Source organism: Vicugna pacos, chromosome 4 (assembly GCF_048564905.1).
Source record: "Vicugna pacos chromosome 4, VicPac4, whole genome shotgun sequence".
Classification (NCBI taxonomy): Eukaryota; Metazoa; Chordata; class Mammalia; order Artiodactyla; family Camelidae; genus Vicugna; species Vicugna pacos.
Window position 1 is genome coordinate 4,836,835 of NC_132990.1, and position 20,577 is coordinate 4,857,411.

Here is a 20,577-nt window from a genome sequence, read left to right on the forward strand (position 1 = left end):
AATGAGTGTGTATATGTCCATGAATGACTGAAAAATTGTGCTGAACACTGGAATTTGACACAACACTGTAAAATGATTATGAATCAATAAAAAAAAAAAAAAGAATTTGAACACCAGAGCAAGGAGTCCTGTAACAACAAGTCGTATTTCCCTCTCTTCTTTTACTTTGAACCCCATCGGCATTAGAGCAGTTTCCAAAAAGAGCCAATGTGAAGTTAAGCAAAACTAAACAACAAAAAATGTACCTTTCACCTTCCGTTCTGGAGCCAGGTTCGCTCTACCTTCACTTTTTCCACTGAGCCTCTCCCTGGGATGGCTCATGATGACAATGACTTTGCATTATGCACAGGGCAGTTCCCGGGGAGCATGAGTCAGAGTCAGACGCAAACAGCGCCAGCTCCGGAAATAGCGGCCGGCGGCTGCTTTCCTCCAAGATGGGAGGCCATGGTCCCACGGCGGGCCCCAGCCCAAACCTCCCCCGCGGAGAGGTCAAAGACCAATGAGACAGTGAAGTGTGTGCGCGTGCATGCGCACCCAAGCTGTACACCCACGCTGAGCATCAGTAATCCTTTGCTGGGAGATAGTTCATCATCAGGTAGATTTGTCTTATGATAATCCGGTGCTCTGTGATTAGGTAATGCTGTTGTAGACCAAGCCAGCCTAACACAGCCTCAAGGTTTGCCAGGATTAGCAACGCAGGAGCAGCACCCAGTGCCTGCTCTCCAGCACCTTTCATTCTGCTGAGAAGGGAGGGGGCGGCGCCTTCACCAAGTCTGAAGCAGCTCAGGACCTGCCTTTCTTTCCACCTGTCCATCTGGAGCACTGTCTGACAGCTGTGTTGCCAAAAAAACAAACAAACAAACAAATACAAGCAGCTTCTTTCCTAAACCACAACACTCCTACTCACTTTGCCCTCCCAACCACACAGGGTTCCGGGGAGCTCAACCTTTCATAATCCAAGTCCAGCGTTAGTTTCATGAGGACTGTTTTGGGGGTGGAGGTGGTTTGATTTGGCCTGTAAGGAAACAACCAAGTCAGAAAGACTGTAGAAAAACTTCACTTAACTGTAAATTTGAAATAGATCAAGGTTTGAACATGTTTGAACAAGGAAAGGAGCCCTGTATTTTAGGGGAAAAAAATCGCAACATATATTAAAACATGTGTACAGACTGAAGAAAAGGCATTTATGAGAGTATCTTTATTCCAAAAATAAAATCTGGTTACACTATTGTCTGATTAAAAACAGCAACAACATTTTCACGTTCGACATCGCAGTTGCTTGGTCCGTGACAAACATCACAGACACTTCAAATAATCTGTGCCTTGTAAAGGTCACTAATTTAATATGGAAAGTAAAAATCCACACCAACCCTTGCAGACACCCCATTGTCTCACTACAGAGTCTTGCCCGCTCGCTGGAAGGATGGAGTTCTCAGAATCTGATCCAGTCCACGCCTGACCAAGCCAGGGCGGGAGGGTCCCCTGTAACCCGTGCAAAGACCCTCACCCTGGACGTGTTTCTAGGCCACAAGGGACAGCCTCGGCGGGGCTCGAGTCTCCCAGAGCTTCCTTCCTGCCACCCTCAGGTGTCCGTGCCCCCACAACACGACAAGGACCCGCGTGCACGGTTCTCCTCACCCGGACCCCAAGGCTGCTCGGCCTCCACGCCCCACTTGGAGGGGCTGCCCAGGCAGACGTCTGGAAAGAGCACCAAGGGGGCAGGCCCGGGCCTGGTCCCCAGGACCTCCATGTTCTCACAGGTAAAACAAGGGCTGGAGACAGAGAGGCCGAAGGTCCCTCCCCACCGGACAACTCCAGCCCTGTTCAGCGTCCCAAACAAAGTGCTCACGTGGAGCCCGAGTTGCCAAGCTTTCCACACATCGGCCTCCCCGTCCGTGTCCACGTCCTCTCCTGCGCCCGGCACACGCGACGGGCTAACGTTATGTCCGTAACACTGTATTCACTGGCACACTCCTCCAGTGGCTTGAGCTCTAATTTTTCCAGTTACTGCAGACAGCTCCTTGCTGGTGATGATTTTCTCTTCTGAAGTTACCTCAGCTTTTCAGCTCTTCCTGATGCCCCACGTGGCAGCGCGGCACAAAGATGAGCTTCCCACGGATCCGAGGCCTACGTTCTCCTTAACATTTACAAACTTAACCAAGAGTCATTTCAGAGAACACGATCATCTCAAGACAACCACCTGTACTAGAATTCGCTTTCCCTGCCTCACGGAAGGTGGCAGAGGCGCTGCTCCCCTGGACCAGACCCATCCTGTAACAGGACAGCAGAGAAGGAAACGTGCCCCCTCTGAAGTGCCTTTCGCTGGCTACTATTTGTATAAGCCCCGCCAGCCTTCAAGTGAACTTCGAATCAAAGTAGTTTGGGCAAAAGAAACAAAAGCAATGACGTGAGTATAAAAACTGATGAGACTGATCTAAAATGGAGCTTTGCTGGAACAGAAATCTTATGGGAAGCCTGAGGAGTGCTCTGAGAGCTGCCAGGCCGGAGCAGGAACAGGGCCAGTGGCGTCCGGTGTGGGGGGCACACTGCAGACGGGTGCAGATGCACCAAGAGCCCGGCTGGGAAGCCGGGCTGGCCTTCTTGAGTCGAGTCAGAAGACAAAGACAGACGCACACACTCGTGCGAGTGCCACTGCTTGCTGTGTTTGCTGCAGACAGAGAACAATTACAGGAAGAAACCAAGGCTGGGGTTTGGTTTTTTGTTTTGTTTTTCAGCCTGTAAATAAATTCAAGAATGTTTTCCTGTCTCACAACCGTGGAGGAGAAAAAAACCAAATGAATGGTGTCTCTCCACATGCCATCAGGTAATCAGCCTCTGCCCATCTTATGGGAAGAGGCGCTCAGTAAGTGCCAGCTGTTTCAGACAAGACACCTGAACCCCCACATGGCTCTGCGAAGAAGAGTGTCCACCCCCTTTGACAGGAGGGCACATGGCGTCAGGCCCGAGTCACCCAAGGCCTGCTCACTGCAACTACGGAGCAGAGAGGGCCGCCTCTCCAAGACACCAGCACCCCTCTGCAGAAAACAGCTGGGCCTCATCAGACTGAACTCCAGAGATGGACGGTAAGAATGGATCCAGATCATTCTACAAAGATCAGAAGAAAGCCACACCTAACAAGGCTACAGGACAAAGAGGGCCCCGAGTCACAGGGAGCAGAGAGGCTGGACAAAAGTAGGTCACTACGACGCCAACTGACACGTGAGGACTCCAGACTCAGTGACTCACTCGGGGACCCTGGGTGAGACATTCAGATTTTCCTGTTACCACATTACTGCCTAATGGTCGGTGACATGGAGGACAGAAGCATCCCAGGGTCACCCAGTCACGGACAGACCCTCATGAGAAATAAAAGCCCTACACGGAAACAGCAGGGTTCAACGACCACGAGAGGGGCTGAAACACAGCAGTCTGACCACACTAAGGGCAGATGAGGAGGCAGAGAGACTGGGAAACTAACACTGCGCGTGGGAATTTTAAGTAGTTTATTAAAAAATTAAACAAACACCTACCATATGGCCACCCACGCCAGTCCTAGGTATCTACCCGAGACATATGTCGACACAAAGATAAACCACTATTCTAACAGCCAAAAACTGCAAAAAAATCCAAACGTCTCTCAATCCAAAATAAATAGGTAAACAAAACGCAGCACATCCACACAACGGAACACTGTATAATAAAAAGGAACAACCTAATGACACATGGAACATTGCTGGTCCTCAAAATGCTATGATAAATGAAAAAAGCCAGATCCAAAAGACTCCAGTGTGTATGATTCCATTTACATGAAATTTCTAGAAAAGGCAAAAGTGTAAAGACAGAAAGCAGATTAGTAGCTGCCTGGACCTAGGAGTGGGGATGGGGATGGACCACAAATGGACACAAGGGAACTCCTGGGGGATGGGAATGTTCTAAAACTGGGTTGTGGCGGTGGCTGCACAACAGTGTAAGTTTCTTAAACAACAACAAACTGTATATGGGTGAGTTTTATGACATATAAAATATATGACATATAACTCAATAAAGTTGTTAAGTTGTTAAGGGAGAATCAGAATTACTACCTTCTGCTGTCTACAGGGGCACTCAGCACCCTTTACCTTTACTGTCAGGAATGAACCTAAAAGTGTACCTTCAACACTGAAAACTAAAGCTTGTGTGTGTGACGGTTAAGGGGGAAAGATCAGAACCAAACTGCACGTGAACATGGCCCAGAGGTACGGCCTGTTTCACTCCTAGATTCTTTCCACTATTCCTCTTCAACCTCACGCCCTTCGTGAATATTATGAATTTTTCTTCAACACCAACTGTCACAGAAAACGAACAGCATGAGCACTATTACTTTCTGCTACAAATGAGGCCACATAAAATGACTACGGGTACCTTTTCTATGAAAATACCGCAGAAGTGAAAACATAGATCGTGAGACCATTTGCCCCATTTTACATGGTTTCCTTGGTATTAATTATTGCAACTCAGTTTTGTTTTCCTGCTTTCATATATGTAAGATCTGAATCTCCACAGATGGACGATTTGGAATTTAACACTCTGAAAAACCAGTGTTTGTTGGATTTGTAGAAAGATATATAAAATGGTAAATGATTTGGATATACACTCAATGGCATTTTTGTGGCCCACTTGACAAGTCCATTTGTTCTCATCATCAAAAAAACAAAAGGCGTATATAATTATCTTTAAAAATACCTTTAAAAATAAAAAGGTCACCTGTGGTGCTGAAAATACGCAGGATACTTTTTGAACAACAGAACACAACATCCAAAAAATCACAAGAGGGGGAAAGGCTGAAGAGCTCTGGAACTTGGAAGTCACCATTCCTCATTCTGAAACAGTTTCATTTCTCATTTTGCCTTGAAACCAAACATTTAGAGGGAAGGGGGTAAAACACAAAACTGAAAGATGCAAATAAAAGGGGAAAAAAAATAGAGAAACAGATTGAGAAATTTACATCCTCAAGTTCGCAGGCAGCCTAAACTCGCTGTAGCACTTTGATTTCCCACCAGTGAGCCAAAGAGAAATACAGCTGGCCCTCGAACAATGTTGAGTTTCAACTGTGCAGGTCCACTTACATATGGATATTTTTCATTAGGAAATACTAAGTACGCCATGGTCCACAGTTGGCTGAATCCAAGGATGGGGAGGAACCTCAGACATGGAGGGCTGACGATAAGTTATACGTGGATTCACCTCCAAGTTGTTCAAGGGTCAACTATACTGATTTCAGTTTCAGTATGTTCTCATGAAGAGAATCTTAACTTTGAGAACAGAAATTATGGCATCCTCAGTTTCACAAAACAACAGAAGTTGAATGAACTGCAACAAGTTATCTGCATCCTACTTGTAGCCGGGACAAGGCTAGTGGATAATGCAAATAGCCAGAGTGATATGACTTCCTTTCCTCATGAGATCCAAACTGCTCTGTATACATAACTCACGTACCTCCGAAATAGGTCTGATTCAACTCTGTTTTCCTCTCTTTTTAGTTTTTTCCATTTCAGCTGTAAACTCTCTGAGGACTGTTTTCCATTCGTCTCTGTATTCTCTACCCTTTCCTCTGGGTTTCGTATGTTGTGGATTGCAATGAAGTTAGTAAATAAGTTGGTTAAATAAACACAGGATTTAATAAGGAATGCATTACCACAGAATCATAGACAGTATTATATTTCTAGCCTTGAGTTTCCAAATCATCCTGGTTCCTAAGTGTCAACAGAATTTCTATGATGGGTTCCAGCCTTACTTACAAAACATGAATGAATTCATTTTTAAAAATCACATATTCAAATAAAGACACTAACACTATTTATATGAATGTCAATCAAACCCCTATCTGTGCTTACAAATCAGGTAAAAGCATTAAAATGGATTCAGTTAATTCAATTACCCAATTTCCCACCATAACTTCCAGCCTGCATGTGTAAAGGGCTGCTTTATCAAAACAAGGCCCCAGCATGGAAACCCTAGTCCAGGGTAGCCTCCGGTAAAATGCATCATATACTCACGTCCTTAGCTTGTGCTACACTGGTTTGGATTTATTTATCACGTGCCGTTTTGTAAATGACCTTTGATATGTTGTGTTTTATCTCCCATGGCCAGAAATGACATCTCCTGTTTCTCTGGTATTTTCCAGCCGCCTCTTACCCAGGGCCGCGTGTACAACAGACGCAAGAAAACATGTTGGCTGATTAGGCTGACTTGGCGCTCCTCATTATCTGAAAAAGAGTCCTTTAATTTTTTTTTTTCCGTGTTGTTTTCATGCACGTATAAGCTAAAATCACGTAAACCCAGAGCTTTGCGTGGAAAACTAACGTAAGGCAGGTAAGAGAGTGAGGATACAATGGAGAGAGCGCTTTCTCAGTGAGATACTTTCCAAAAGCGCCAGTGCTTTCAGGCCAGGAGCTCTCCCCGAGGGGGTCGGGGGAGCCTCGTCACTGACAGAGCGTGGACACAAGCCTGCAGAGCACCCACTTGACGTTTCTCGCAAACATAAAGCCAGCTCAAGGCCCACTGCCTACACTATGAAGTACTCTGAAGTTCAAAGTCCCCAGCTACTTTCAAAAGGCAACAAGACAGGAAAACAAACTGAAAGCTCTTTACATACAGTACCTCATTTGGTCTTCAAATCCACTGTGCACAGGCAAAAAAAAGGTATCATTATTCTCCTTTTACGAATGAAGAAAATAAAGCTCAAAAGCAAGTGACAACTGGTAAAACGGAACCACAATGCGATACGTCAAAGAAAAATCTGTGGAATTAAAAAAAAAACACAAAAAAACTAGGCATCCAGAGGAAAAACACAGGGCACTCGGAGGGAAAGAAACAAGACCAGCATCAGACTGAAAGCAAGACAACGGAGCAACATAATTAAGATACTTAAAGATCTGAGCCAAGGATTTTATGTCTTGTTGAATTGACCTTCGTGTGTAAAGAGCAAACTTACAAACATACAAGAACTCAGGAAATATTGTTGCCCCGAGCTCTTCCTGAGAAATCCACTACAGAACAACTAGCTTCAAAAAACCAAAATGACCAACGATCAATATAAGGGTGAGTGATGAGCATCAAAGACAAGCTTACTTGCAGAACTAAAACTAAGTGATTTTATAAAGAGTACAGTGTAACATGTAACAGCTACACACTCTGGACACTGCAGACATGGTACAACTACCAAAAAGGGGAGGAGGGATGGGAAAAATACATGAAAAACACACAGCATAATGATTTTGTTGTAGGTGCTTACCTATAAGTTAAAAGATAACAAACAGTTCAAGTCACGGGATGGAAGATAAAGAGGGGAGGGGCAAGAAAAGGTTAATATCTCACTTTACTATTGCTCACAGCACAAAATCAGTAAGCAAGAGCCAAAAAAAGTGGGCAGAGGCAAGAATGTGTTACTACGTCAAAGTAACCATCAGACGAAAACACAAGCCTTCCTAAATACCAAAAAGTGGAAGGAAGGAAAAGTATACCCTAAAACTATGTAAATATTAATTTTATAATTAATGTACGTTGGTTTAACTGGCCTATTAAGTAAAAGGATTTTCAGATGAAAGCAAAAGTTAAGCGACAAACTCAAGGAGCATAAATACATCCAAATAATTAGGTGACAGAGCTGGAACCGATGTCGGTCTTCCCAGCTCTGAGCTCTTTTGGTGAAAGAGATGAAAAAGATGACCCACGACAAAGCCAGGGAAGCTCCACCAGATGTGCTTTAATGAAAATTTGTCATTACGAAACAAAATAAACAAAAACCTGGACATTAAAATTTTTTAAAAATGCAACAGCCAGGTATGACTTTGTAAGACAGGTGCCGTCTGTGGGATTCATTTATCTAACTCATTCAACAAATATTTATCGAGGTTGCAAGTAATCAGATCGTTTTGCGACTGCTGGAGATACGAGGCTTGAGTGTCATTTTTGCTTTGTGTAGAGATCCAGAAAGACTTATGAATTACATGTTGGCCAGACTTAAAGATACATGCTAGTGCTGGCCTCCTGAAATAGAAGAGTATGAAATAATGACAAACCCTAAACTATACTGACACCAGTAGGTGCTACTAAAATAATGCATCTTATTAGTGCCACATGATACCAGGCACAAAACAACAGCTCATTAAAATGCCTAAGATGAGAATGATCGCCAAGTAAAGCATTCTGTCACAGGAATGTAACTAATGCTTCCCATAAAACTAACTAAAAGTCACGAAATTTCTCTGCCCGCCTCCCTTTCCCAGCCAAACTCTTATGTTTTATATTAAAATGGCTTTCATCTTTCACGGCACATAAGAGTTGATGGCTGCTGGCATCAAATCTGCTAAAATCAACAATAGTGTAATTATCTGCACACTTTCAAGTGTTTTCAAAATACATGCTGGTTGGGATTTTCCTAATTTAGAAACGTATGCTTTATGCTGGTGGTCTAGGACTGGGTTAAAAACAATTTTTAATTCTTGCCCAGAGCATTCTTTTCTACGGCAATTATTCGAATTGTTTGTAACTCACCTACCTTCCCAAAGCGTCTGACGCAGTCTGCAGCACCCTCCTATCACACTGCTGCTTTAATGGCGCACAGACATGAGCTGACACAGGCGATGCACTTAGAACAGCGCGTGACACATGATGAGTGTCAGCTATTATTATATTAATAGTTCCATTCAAAGATTCTTTTTAAAATATGTGAATAAGTACGTGAGGGTGAGTGGATGACTATACTTTAAATTTTCCCCATTATGCCAGTTGAAAGTGGGAAGGAATTTTAGTACACTCAGAATTCAGACATTATTTTTTAAACGGCAGACTCTTAAAAAAAAATAAATCTACAAAACAGATGAAAATTTAATGGCATAAAATTAGAGAGATCAGACTTCCTTCCTGAGGCTACCAAAAATACACTTTATCAGCAACTCTTCCTTGGTTCAGCTTTCTATAAAAAAGGCAAAAGAAAGAAAAAATAGCCAAGATCTTATGACACCAGATCTAACCTGAGACCTGGGTACAGAAAAGTTAATAAATTATGTATCTGTTTAGGGATGTACAAGGAAAAAAAGGTAGACCCACAGAAAAGGCTTATTAGTTCCAAATACTTCAGCAATAAAATAACAAATTGCATATTAACAGTGCTGTAATTACTCCTTTTGTTTGGTTTCTTTGTAATTATTTTTAATAAATTACTCCGTCTCCCCCACCATCACTCAAGTAAGCTGTCATCCAAAGGCACAGTCAGTACAACACAGGACTTGAGCACAACACGGGACACAAAGCCACTCACAGACAGGGAGGAGGGAGGCTGGGGCCTCAAGAGCTGTGACTCATTAGAATCCATAAAGCTTTTCTATGGAGATCAAGTATCAATGAAACTATTGTAAGAGATTACAGCTATATAAATGCAGGCTAGTAATGAATTCTCACAGGGCAAGAGCACTTTCAAGACAGCAAAGGACACCAATGCCTGGGAAAGCACTCAACACGAACGCTACCTCAGTTGCCTCAGAGTGGCTGCCCACACCTACCATTTTGCTAAACGCGGGTAGTTCCTACAAAGGGGAGGAGAAGGGACCCCTGGGTTCGGCACTCCCTAAATCTATCTTGTGCCACTTTGCCAAGCTTTCTATCGTGACGGCTCCAGACTCAAGCCTAACATAGTTGCCGTCTGCGGTTACAGGTCCAAGAGCAAGCCAGATCATTTTTATTAGTCTTAAACGTTGTTTTCCAGAAATCATAAACCAAATAGAAAACAGACCTCTGTCACAAAAGACAAACAGCAGTAGAGCGTTTTGTTAAACAGATTAAAATTTGTACCTACCTTTACCACGTTCAATATTTCAGTATTAGAACTGTAATAAAAATATTCTCCTAGAATGTGTGAAATTTTAAAAAGAGCAATAAATGTGGCAAAATGCATAACCAAGTTGGGTTTTACATACAATTTTTTTAAATTTCCTGTGAATTATTATTCATACCAAGGTTACCACTGATTTCAGGTCAGAATCAAGTGTGTGGAAAGAACAAATGAAATAAAAGCAGAGTGAAAACGCTTCAGAATTTAGGAAGGATATTATTGCAAAGAAAATCATTCCAGCATTTCCCTCTCAAAGATTAGAAAACAGAATTCATTATTTGGCTCCCACTAAAATGGCCACTAAATACGAAGTCCACATTTTCACAAACATCTTTCTAGATTTTTACATTTTATTTGACATTGCAAAGGAAAATTTCACCAAATTTTAAACAATTTTATTCTCAAGGGTATTGTTTATCAAGTTCTGGCAGAAAAGAATAATTAAGTCAACCTTAAAGGGTGCTTTTGTTGGAAACCATTTGCACCTAGTGTTCCTCATGACTAACCGTAACAGAGGCCAACCTCAGCCTCGCCGGGACCACTTGCTTAGAAACAAACTATTGCACGTGAGAGATTGCCTGTTGATAATAAGAGCAAACCTGAGTTTTGTTGAATTTTCAGTGTTTTGAAAGCATGCCAGTGAATCCTTCTGACATCATCATGTACTTACTGACGACCAGAAATGAGCACTTTAAAATTTGTTCTCTGTATATTATCAGATATGTATAAAGTAGAAAGGGTGCTTCTCTAGAATATGAAAATTGGAATTTTCTTCTTCTAAAGAAACCATAATGCCATTCAGATATTCTCTTCATATATACAGTTCATAAATTATTATTCTCCCATTGGTCCTAATCCTTACAACACTGATAAAATTATCAAAGACATATTATTTTACATGTATTATATTTAAAAGAAGTTATATTAATCTTTGAATATAGTGGATAATTTGTATTTATCTTTGAATCAGTTAGATAAAAGCAGGAAAAAAAGTGTGTTCTTCCAAACCAATAGCCATTTAGTAAACTCTATGAACGTTTTCTTAAACGCACATTCTACAATTCAGTGTCACAATCACCATTGTTAACCCACCCCTTGCAGAGCAGCCTGATCGATTCATCCCAATCGTCCTTTGCCTAATTGTTTGTGTTCCCCTTGCCGTTCTGTTGCACAAATTACTCGAATTAAAAAAACAAAACAAAACTCAAAATAGTGAAAAGGGGAGACTATCAGAAAACAGGGAAAAAAATACCTGAGGACCAGAAGCAAAAGAGAGGTGAGCCTTGTAATTTAAAATGAAGAAAACAAAAAAAAATAGTATAAAGGAATTCCGTTGTGCCAGTGGAGAAGGGGCTAAAACATAAAGATAAGATAAAATGGAAATAAATGTCAAGAGAGGATAGGAGAAGCCGCATCCAAGAGAATGATGCATCTTCAGAGAGTTGAGAAAGGAAAGCCTGCAAGACAGCAGGGAGACAGCTGAGCTATCTGGTGGGTGGGTGGGAATGACAGGACACAGGCCAGGAGAGCCAGGAGAGCACCCTCAATCACCTTCCTGGGTGGTACCTCTCACTCCTCCAGTTTACTTTATTTCATTATTCGTTATTTTAACCCACAGCTAAGCACAGGATAAGTTTGTTTTGCTTCTGAGTTCACTGAAAAACCCAACTAGTGTTTTAAGTTACACCAGGCTATGCCTTCCACTTAGCACTTGCGAGGTTTTAAGGGAGAGGAAATAATTATTCCTGTAAGATTACATTCTTTAATGTAAAACTCCTCGCCCAAGGACCATTTCCAGACCCTGGCCTTACACCACTCCTGTTTTCCTTCCTCAGGCGGGTCAGAAGACTGCTTTCCACGAGTCAGTAAAAATCAGAGGGAAAACGTTACGGCCTTAGGGTACTTAAATACAGACTAGTTATCCCCTAAATTCACTCCTCTGGGCTGAACCCTGCCTGAGGCCTGAAAAGAGACTTGGGGGGTGGAAGAAAGGGCAGCATGAAGGTGAGAGAAGGGCAAAGACAGCTAAGCAGGCAAATGGAAACAATGCCTAGATTTAAAAGGTACAACCTACTAGAAACGTCTAGAACTCATTTTCTTATTTCAGTTACAGAAAATGAATAGGAGCAGAAAACACCACATTTTTATTTTAATGTTGTAGAAAAACAGTGGATGCATGAAAAAGGAGAAACTTAATTTGCTCCTACTTGTGGCATGACAGACGTTTTTAAAAACTTACTAAGCTCAGCAGTAAGCTAACTACCTGGATTCCGAGGAATAACATGTTCAAGTCTCAGCAGAAGGTTAACCAATGACCTGGGTCTGAAGACTAGTTATCACAGGACTGGATCTGTGTTTTGGAATAGACACTCAGGCAATCAGGGGACACACTCGGCTACCAGCTGCAGGACGGCTTCGGTGCCTTTCAGAACTTGTTCCAATGCCCTTGGCCGCTGATTACACATTCCTTCTCCTTGCCCTTGAAAATATCGCCTGCTTTGCCTCAGAGAGCTCCAAACCCTCTCCCAGTAATGGCAGAGGCCAAACAGCGGGCCATGTGCAGAACCAGAAGGAAAGACTGGAGACATTGATCATTAATACTCTCTGACACAATTCTGAAATTTCCCATCTTCCCGCTCTCTGCACCTCCACCCTCAAAGCTAGTCAGCTTTAAGCTTCATTCCTTGAAAGGAAGTTCGGCACGTTGGTCTCAACCCATTTCATTTTCATGTCCTCTTTAAAAAACTGCTGCCCACAATTTCTAAGAAAAGTCAAGGCCCTAACACAATAGCCTCTCTCAAGGAGAAATAGCACAGCCAGCAACTCCAGTTTTCTTGGAAGGCAAAATCCTCAGTCCCGACCCTTCTCATTCACAGAAGGCAGTGGTCAGGTCATGGGTGTCACAGATATGGTCACTTTCAATCCAGATTCTGGTAGTGATGGAACCTGGTAACCCACAAAGATAACGCCTTCCCCTTCTTTTATGCATGATACACTGTGCACTTGGGCAATCTTATTTTTGGTTTAAAAAATAATCCCTAGGAAATATTTTTTTTCTTAAATACTAAGCAAGCCATAATTCTTTTCCCTTCTTTGGACATTCTGTGATCTCATCCATCACCTCACCAACGTTTTTAAAAACATCTAGACCTTGAAAGTTAAACAAACACAACCTACCACAGCATGCCGAGGTCTGGTCAGAAAACTCAAGCCGGTTCAAAATGATAACTTTTTCTATTACTATTTAACTGAAGTGACGTATATGACTCCTTGTTTAAAAAGGGAAGGGCTTTTCACACACTGACTGTCGCCCTACAGATGACTGTACTCCCAGGTCAGTTCTTTTTCCAATTCTCTTAGAAGCTGCCCTTGGTATCCTTAAATGCACTCTGAAACTTTGGTATCACCTTCATTATGATGTGCTTTGTGCACATTCTCCGACGCTGCAATGCCCATACTCAGGCAACACATCACAGAAGTTGGCAGCAATGCTATCAGTAAGAATTTGGCTTCAGAATCAGAAGTGATTCATCATACATTCTCGAAGCAGAAAAACAACACACGGCTATTTTAATCCCTTGGTGCTTTCAAGAATCGAAAAACAGTAAAATAATTAAGCAAAAGCAACAAAAATCTTCTCTGCTGTAACCCTTGTGGAAATATTATTCACTTTTGAGAGTTTTCAACGAAATCACTTAGAAAACAACAGACTACTTACCTTGTTTCATAATATTCATTACAATGACAAATCAAAATTTAACTTAACACAATTTCAGGAGAAAACAGGTAGTCCAAACTTCTGCAAAGTAGCATATGGAAATTCTAAATTTAGAAGAACACATTTCTCATTTGCTTTGGTAAATAAAATCCCTCCTACGGTTTCAAAAGTAATACACTTCTTTCACCTCCTCTCTCCATTTTTGAGATTGCTCTAATTTAAGGTCTAAATGAATGAGTGTGTTGTCTCTGTCACAACCAGAGAAACCTGATATTGTGGGTGACTGATTCAGAACACCCCCCCGCCTTTAGAGGTACCTATAATAATAATAATAATATAATGTAACGTCCTAATAAATAGTACAGGTCTAATGCAATAATGGAACTCACTTAACGTCTTAATGCTCTATTTAATGAGCATGAAAGAAATTTCCATCCTGGTCATTCTTACTTCATGAGAACACAATACGTTGATAATCAGGAGTACTAACGAGTATTTTCTATATAACTATCCACGCACACCTACGGTTTCCTGTAAATTTAATTAAAACTTTTTTTTTTAAATGCTACTCTATTGTGTGACCAAGTACTCAGGGGCAGACGGGGAGATTGATCAAGAGCTCCACACAGTGCTCTCTTTCGGGGACCCCTACCTCTTCAAACACTTCTTCGGTCTCCCTTCGTTTCCGCTTTCGGGGTCTCCGGTTCACTCGAACCCATTTCGCGACCTGAAGTTCAAAAACCACAGGGCATTTCAAACAGGACGACGGGTCCTGAGGGCCAACCCCCCGCGTGAGAAAGACACGACGGACGGCCTCGCGACGCAGCCCTCCTCGGCTTCACCTGGGGAAGCCTCGGGCCCCTTTCGCGGCGCGGGGGCCGCACGGGCAGCGGGGGGCCCTCGGCTCTGCGGCGAGCCCAGGCCGTGACCTTCGCCCCGGCCGTTCCCTCCGCCACGGGCCTGCTCTGCCGCCCCCGCGCCGGAGCCCCCGAACCAGGGCCATCTTACCCGCCGCCGTCGCGCCGACCGGACGCCCGGGGCTCCGCGGCGGGGATGCGCCGCGGGACCCACCGCCCCGGGAGGGAGAGGAACGCAGGGACCGCGCCGCCCGCACTCACCTCCGCGCTCACTTGCCGCGCGAGCCCGCACTCCGCCCCGGCCTGGCGCTCCCTCTGCAGCGGCTGCGGGGGAAGGGGACAGAGTCAAGTTTATCCCGGGAGCCGCCCCAGCCTCCCGCCCCTGCACTCCACCAACTCGGCGCGCTGACCCCGTACCTCGCCCGCGGAAGGTGAGGGTGGGAGCGGGGCGCCGGAGCCCGCGCCCAGGGCCGTCCGCCCCGCCGGCCCGGCGGAGAGCAGCGGGCGCTCGGGCCCGCAACACCTAAGGCGCACCGCGGGCGGCGGGCGGCGCGGGGCCGGGGCGGCGGCGCGGGCGGCGGGCGGGGGCGGGGGCGGGGCCTGCCTTAAAGGTATAGGCGGCCGCGCCGCCCTCCCCGCAGGTCGCCTCCGCCCCCGCCCCCGCCCCCGCCGGCGCGCCGGCTATCTTATTGTTCTCTTCGCAAACATCTTTCTTCCTCTCTCCGCGTCCGGCCCGCGCCCGCGCTCCCGCGCCCTCCCACGCGCGGCCCGACCCCGGGCGCGCACGCTCACCTTGCCAGCCCCCACCCCTGGGTATCCGCGGAAGGGTTTCTCGGCCGCGGTGGGAGAAGTGATGCCCGCCGGCGAGCGAAAAGGCTTAGCGGGAGAAGCGCCCTCACCCCCGCGGCCAGCCTGAACTCGCTCCTCGGGTCAGGAACCTGAGCGTCCCGATGGCCTTCGCAGAGGCAAAGGAACTTTCCTAATGGAGTTTTCCCCGGGAATGGATTAGACGCCATTAAGTAGACGTTTTTAAGTGGCCCCTCCGGACTCTGGGGCGGTGGCAGGTGACCTGCCGGAGGAGAAGCTGGGAGCGCGTTAAAGGCGAACCCCGAGCTCCGGCCGCGCGTCGCGGGGCTAAGGCGCTCGGGCTAAGCGTGGCCGGCGCCGCGCTCGCCCGGCCCGAGGACACCCGCCCCCCGCCAAAGCGACTGGTAGAATTTGCAAAGGGGACAGTCTGTCTTCATAAATAGGAGAAAGTTTCCACTTAGTTTATAAAAGTGTGCGATACCCCCCAGGTTTTTCCGCCAGCCCCCAAAAGGCTTTCTTTCCATCCTCATCAGAAGTTGGCTGAATCAGCCTGGGGGGTGAGCGCTTGGGGAGAAGAGTCGGGTCGCACTCGCGTTTGCTGATCTTGACCATTCCTTTAATTTTATCGCATTTCTTTAAAGAAAATCTGTCTTGCCCTCTCTTTATTGCTACTCCATCCTTCTTTCAAGATCAAAAGCTTTAGATCAAAGCCAAGATCAAACTCACTACTTTAAATAGAAGCAACTTTGCCATGGAGTATTTTACACAAAGGGGAGCTTCTCAATGGAGACATCAGGCTGGAAAACTTCATTTTATCCCTCCATCCCATATTCATAACAGGACTACTTAAAATTACATCGATGATGCACTTCTGCTTCCTAAAACAAGCCAGGTCTGCTGAAATGGGAGACTCTTGACTTAGAGTTTGTGTTTCCAGGAATACAAAAAAATCAAAAAACCTTTAGAGAGTCAGATCGACATATTAACCATTATTAGCTAAGAGCTATGAAGTTCATGCTCATTTGCTAAAGATTTTTTCAAAGTGTTATCGAATCTTTTTATATATAATGTACAACTATCACATACAATTTTTCTACTGTAAAAGAAATGCATAGCAATAGATAATGGTTGCAAATCTCAAAATAAACGTACACACAGGCAGGTAAAAATTACAAAAGATGAAGTGAATTGTGTAATAGCAGAGCTGCTTAATTTTAAATGGAAAACTATTTAAGCTTCCATGCTACTATTAACATTTCCAGAATCAATAGAAATCCATCACTCACTGACATTTCCCTTTACTCACCAGAAGTTTTTTCCTTGGGAATTCAACATCCCTCAGAACCCTGATAGATGCAGTTCAATACAGAGGTACTGAAACAGTGCCTGCCTAAATGGACCTTTCTTAAGTGTCCTCTTTGTTGATTTAGCAACAATTTAAAAACATGCAGTCTTAATGTGACAATAAATATATGTATGTTCATGTATAACTGAAAAATTATGCTCTACACTGGAGTTTGACACAACATTGTAAAATGACTTTAACTCAATTAAAAATGTTTAATAAAATAAAAAATAAATTAAAAAATAAAAACATGCAGTCTTAGAAGAAACAAAAGCCAAAATAAATTCTAACAATCCAGCAGCAGGAAGAAAGATAACTATTGCAAATTAAACCTTACACAGACTTCTATGAAAATCTGCAGCTATGGCTGAGTAGATAGTACTTAAAGGCTATTTTCCCTTTATAATTTTCATTGGGTTGTAGTCTCAAATACACACACGCACGCGCACGCACACTCACTCCCACGCAATCGCTCCTCATTCTATAAATCCCGTTGAGCCACTAGAAAGATCTTAGGAATTGAGTCCCAGGAACACCACCTTGCTGCCATTGACAGTCTCCTTTCTTCCCAGTGCCCGGTTCACAGAGACACTAATGGTTTCTGGCACAAGCTGAGCAAAGAAAACATCCTTACTGTCACTCTGCTCTTCTAGGATTTTTGAGTGGGTAGCAAGAGCTGTGGTTTATTCTAGTGCCTACTAACTTGTCTTCTTCTTTGTCCTCTTGCCCCCCAACCCCCACCCCAGCCAGTCCATCCTCCACGGAGAAACCAGAATGGCATTTACAAAGGTAGTTCAAATGATATCACTTTGCTTTTCTGAGAATGCATTTCCTTCTCTTCCTTGCCTGCCTGGCTCCTACTTACTCTCTAGTTCTGGGCTCAAACAGCACTTCTCTAGAAAAGCCCTTCCTCAGTCCCCAATCCAAATTCTGTCACCCCATTATTATTCTTTCTAACAGCATCTTGTTTATTTCCTTTAAAGTAATTACCTTTTATAGATATTTCAATGTTTAATTTTTCATTGAGACTTTATTTTTCAGAAAAATTTGTGCATGTAGCAGGAGTTCCCTGTACCCCAACACAACCCACAGTTTCCTTTATTATCAAAATCTTGCACTGGTGTGGGGCATTTGTTATAATTAATGAACCAATATTCAGTACATTTTGGTTCAGTCACTGAAAACACTGCCTGGCACATAGTAGATGCTCAGTAAATGTGTTAAGCAAGTGAATGGGTGGATAAAGGAACAAACACTGAATGAATGGCATATGAAATTTGACGGGGGGAATCTTAAGGTGAAGATTCTTCTAATTACCTCCTGTTTGTTTATCGACTAAAATACCTTCATTTATAAAGAGCATAAAATTGTGCATTTTTTAAAGAGAGACCATGGGACATTAGTTACATTACCAGGGAACTTCCAAAATGATCTTTTCTAGAAAATAAAAATAGAAATGGGAAATAAAGTTTCCTGATTTCCTCATATATTAGTCACAAAAATTGTATTCCAAAATGGTGGCAGGAGCTGAATTTAATCTAGAATGAAATATTAACATATTTCATGACACTGGAAAAGTATTCTTTTCGATCATGTTCAATGTAACTTCACCACATTTCCCCTTTTGTCTACCTAAACCTACCTTTCTTCATCAGGAGACCCCAGGGAAGGTAGGGTGTGGAGAAACCTGAGGAAGACTACTTTTTTTAAATTAGGATTCTACACTTGGGGATGAACGCTTTAATAACTATCTTTGAGAATGCGGTGAAAGCACTTTAAAGCTATCTTTTAAAAACAGATGTTTTCTATTTGAAGTTTATCTTTAGAAATGCCTCGTCTGGTAGAGATGCAAGTTTTGAAAGGAAATTGTGTTAAGAAACTTTCTTGTCAAAGCAGTTTATAATAACTGAAGACAATTTCAGAAGCAGAGGGAAATGCCATTGCTTTAAAATAAAAGCATTACTTAACCTAGTGGCTGGAGATTACTTTTGGAGGGAAAACCTTTTTCTGTTTTCTCCTTTTTTTTAGGCGAGAGGAAATGACTCCTTTCACTGGAAAATGACAGTGATGCCAATTTTGTATCGTTGCTATGGATGTGTGCTTCTGCTTTGTGATGAGGTGCAGTCCAGAGGAACGAGAACCAGCAGGACACCCCTCCCCCAGGCCACCAGAAGGCCGAAAGGGCCAACGAGGGGAGCCCTTTAATTAGCCCAAAACAGCTCAGACAGCAAATTGCACTCCCTCAGGCACAGCAACACGAAGACTATCCACTATAAGAAGTCAAAAGACCTCTTAATACCAAACAAGGTAGGGGGGTCCAGAAACATTCATTGGCTTCAGAAGTGCTCTACAGCCAACATATATTCAGGGTAAATTAAAAGTTAAGAGTCCACACATGTCTGGAAATAAAATCAAGGTGATTTTAAGTTGCAAATAATAACCAGCAAGGATTAGGGGCAAAGTTATCAAACATTTGTATCTTTAAATTTTGCTCTATCACTTAAGAATGTAACATTCTTTTATGACTGCTTTTCTTTTGACTTTTTTACTTTAGAAAAATTATCATTTGTATTATTGCCCATTTTGTCTCTGTGTTAGAATGAATGCCTGACTTCTTTCTGAAGAGGATTTGGGCCCTGCCAAATGGACCTCTCAGTGGAATACCTTATAAAGCATAGTTTTCAGAAAAGGAAATCCATCTCACGTTTGCTTTGCAGTGAGTGATCTGGCTAACAGGATCTCTTCCTCTTAGTAACCATAACCCTGCACTCACCGTCGCTCAAAAACTTTCACAGAGCTTGCCTGAGGGAGCATGCTCAGTTCTTCCATTTCCTGACCCTCTCTGAAAATCTGATGAAGCATTAAGCTCTCAGCTATTGGCTCCCTAAAGAAAAATACACCAAAGTGCACAGCCCCGTCCCCCCTCACCTCCCCCACACCAACTGTCAGAAGGTTCACAGGGTTTGCTGATACCCAGACTTCTGCCCTGGACGGTCCCTGACCACCACACAGCTGGTGCGGGACTGCATCTTTCTGGTGCTCTGTGAAATTCCTTTTATCGCATTATGTTCTGGGAAGAAGCCATCAACCTTTATTGAGGTGCATTGTGGAAAAAAAAAAAAACAGCCCATAAAATCCATCACAATGTTTACCGTAAGGATGGTTTTAGAGGGTTGTTTATTACATTAAATAGTAATTTTCTGAGAGGACCCACAGGGAAAACTCCCTAATATCAACACCAGGAACAGTTGGACTTAGGCAACTGGTTTGTTTTACCTCATCAACACGGCAAATTGACTCCTTCCCCTCTTCTAGAAAGCCCTACGACCCACTGTAAGTCAGGCATAGGAGCTTCAGGGGTGTGTACTGATGCAAACTAAATTCCTGGCCGCATCTTATTTCCCTGTGATTATTTTCACCTTGCTTCAGTTTTCTTATTTTAGTTTACTTTTATCATGCCACATTTTGCTTTGGAAGAGTTTGCTTAACTCTGTTTTGGACAGGGGGAGTATAAATAAATACAATATTCTGGGTTCATTTTTCCTTTCTTTAATTTTCCTTTTCTTTTTTGGAAGAGAGGGAGGGGGGTCTGAGAAAATTGTGTGGTTCTAATATTTCTCGCCATTAACAACACTCAGAAGTGAAGTATAGAAGGTAAGGACATGATTATACCCTACTTATAAAATTCAAGGAAAAGAACTATTAAAAAAATTAACCCCCAAATAAATATAATACTATATAAACACCACACAGGACTAATATAAAAACGTCAACCAAGCCAGTGTTTTATCACTTTTGATATCAAAAGCAGAGGAAATGGCCTTCAGTTGCAGGAAGAAGAATGTAAATTGGGCATATGGATGAGTTATTCACTTAACAAACATATTGAGTTCGCCTCCTGCAAAACAGAGCACTAGACTTTGTGAACACAAAGATGCATAAGACACCATCCCTGCCATCGGGAGACCAGTGTGACCGG

General features: G+C 43.4%; 1 protein-coding gene across 7 annotated transcripts in view; it reads right to left on the reverse strand.

The window, feature by feature from the left end:
- AOPEP (aminopeptidase O (putative)) overlaps positions 1–20,577 on the reverse strand; it is a 325,297-nt gene that overhangs the window by 62,602 nt on the left and 242,118 nt on the right. For all 7 annotated transcript variants that reach the window (XR_012071832.1, XR_012071833.1, XR_012071834.1 and 4 more), the window contains 2 exons: positions 14,708–14,770; positions 14,242–14,316 (listed from right to left, as the gene is read on the reverse strand). Coding sequence is in view for 4 of the 7 variants with exons in the window: in XM_072959171.1 (XP_072815272.1) it covers positions 14,242–14,316; positions 14,708–14,770 (138 nt within the window). In the remaining 3 variants the exon portion in view is untranslated. The remainder of the gene's footprint in view (positions 1–14,241; positions 14,317–14,707; positions 14,771–20,577) is intronic.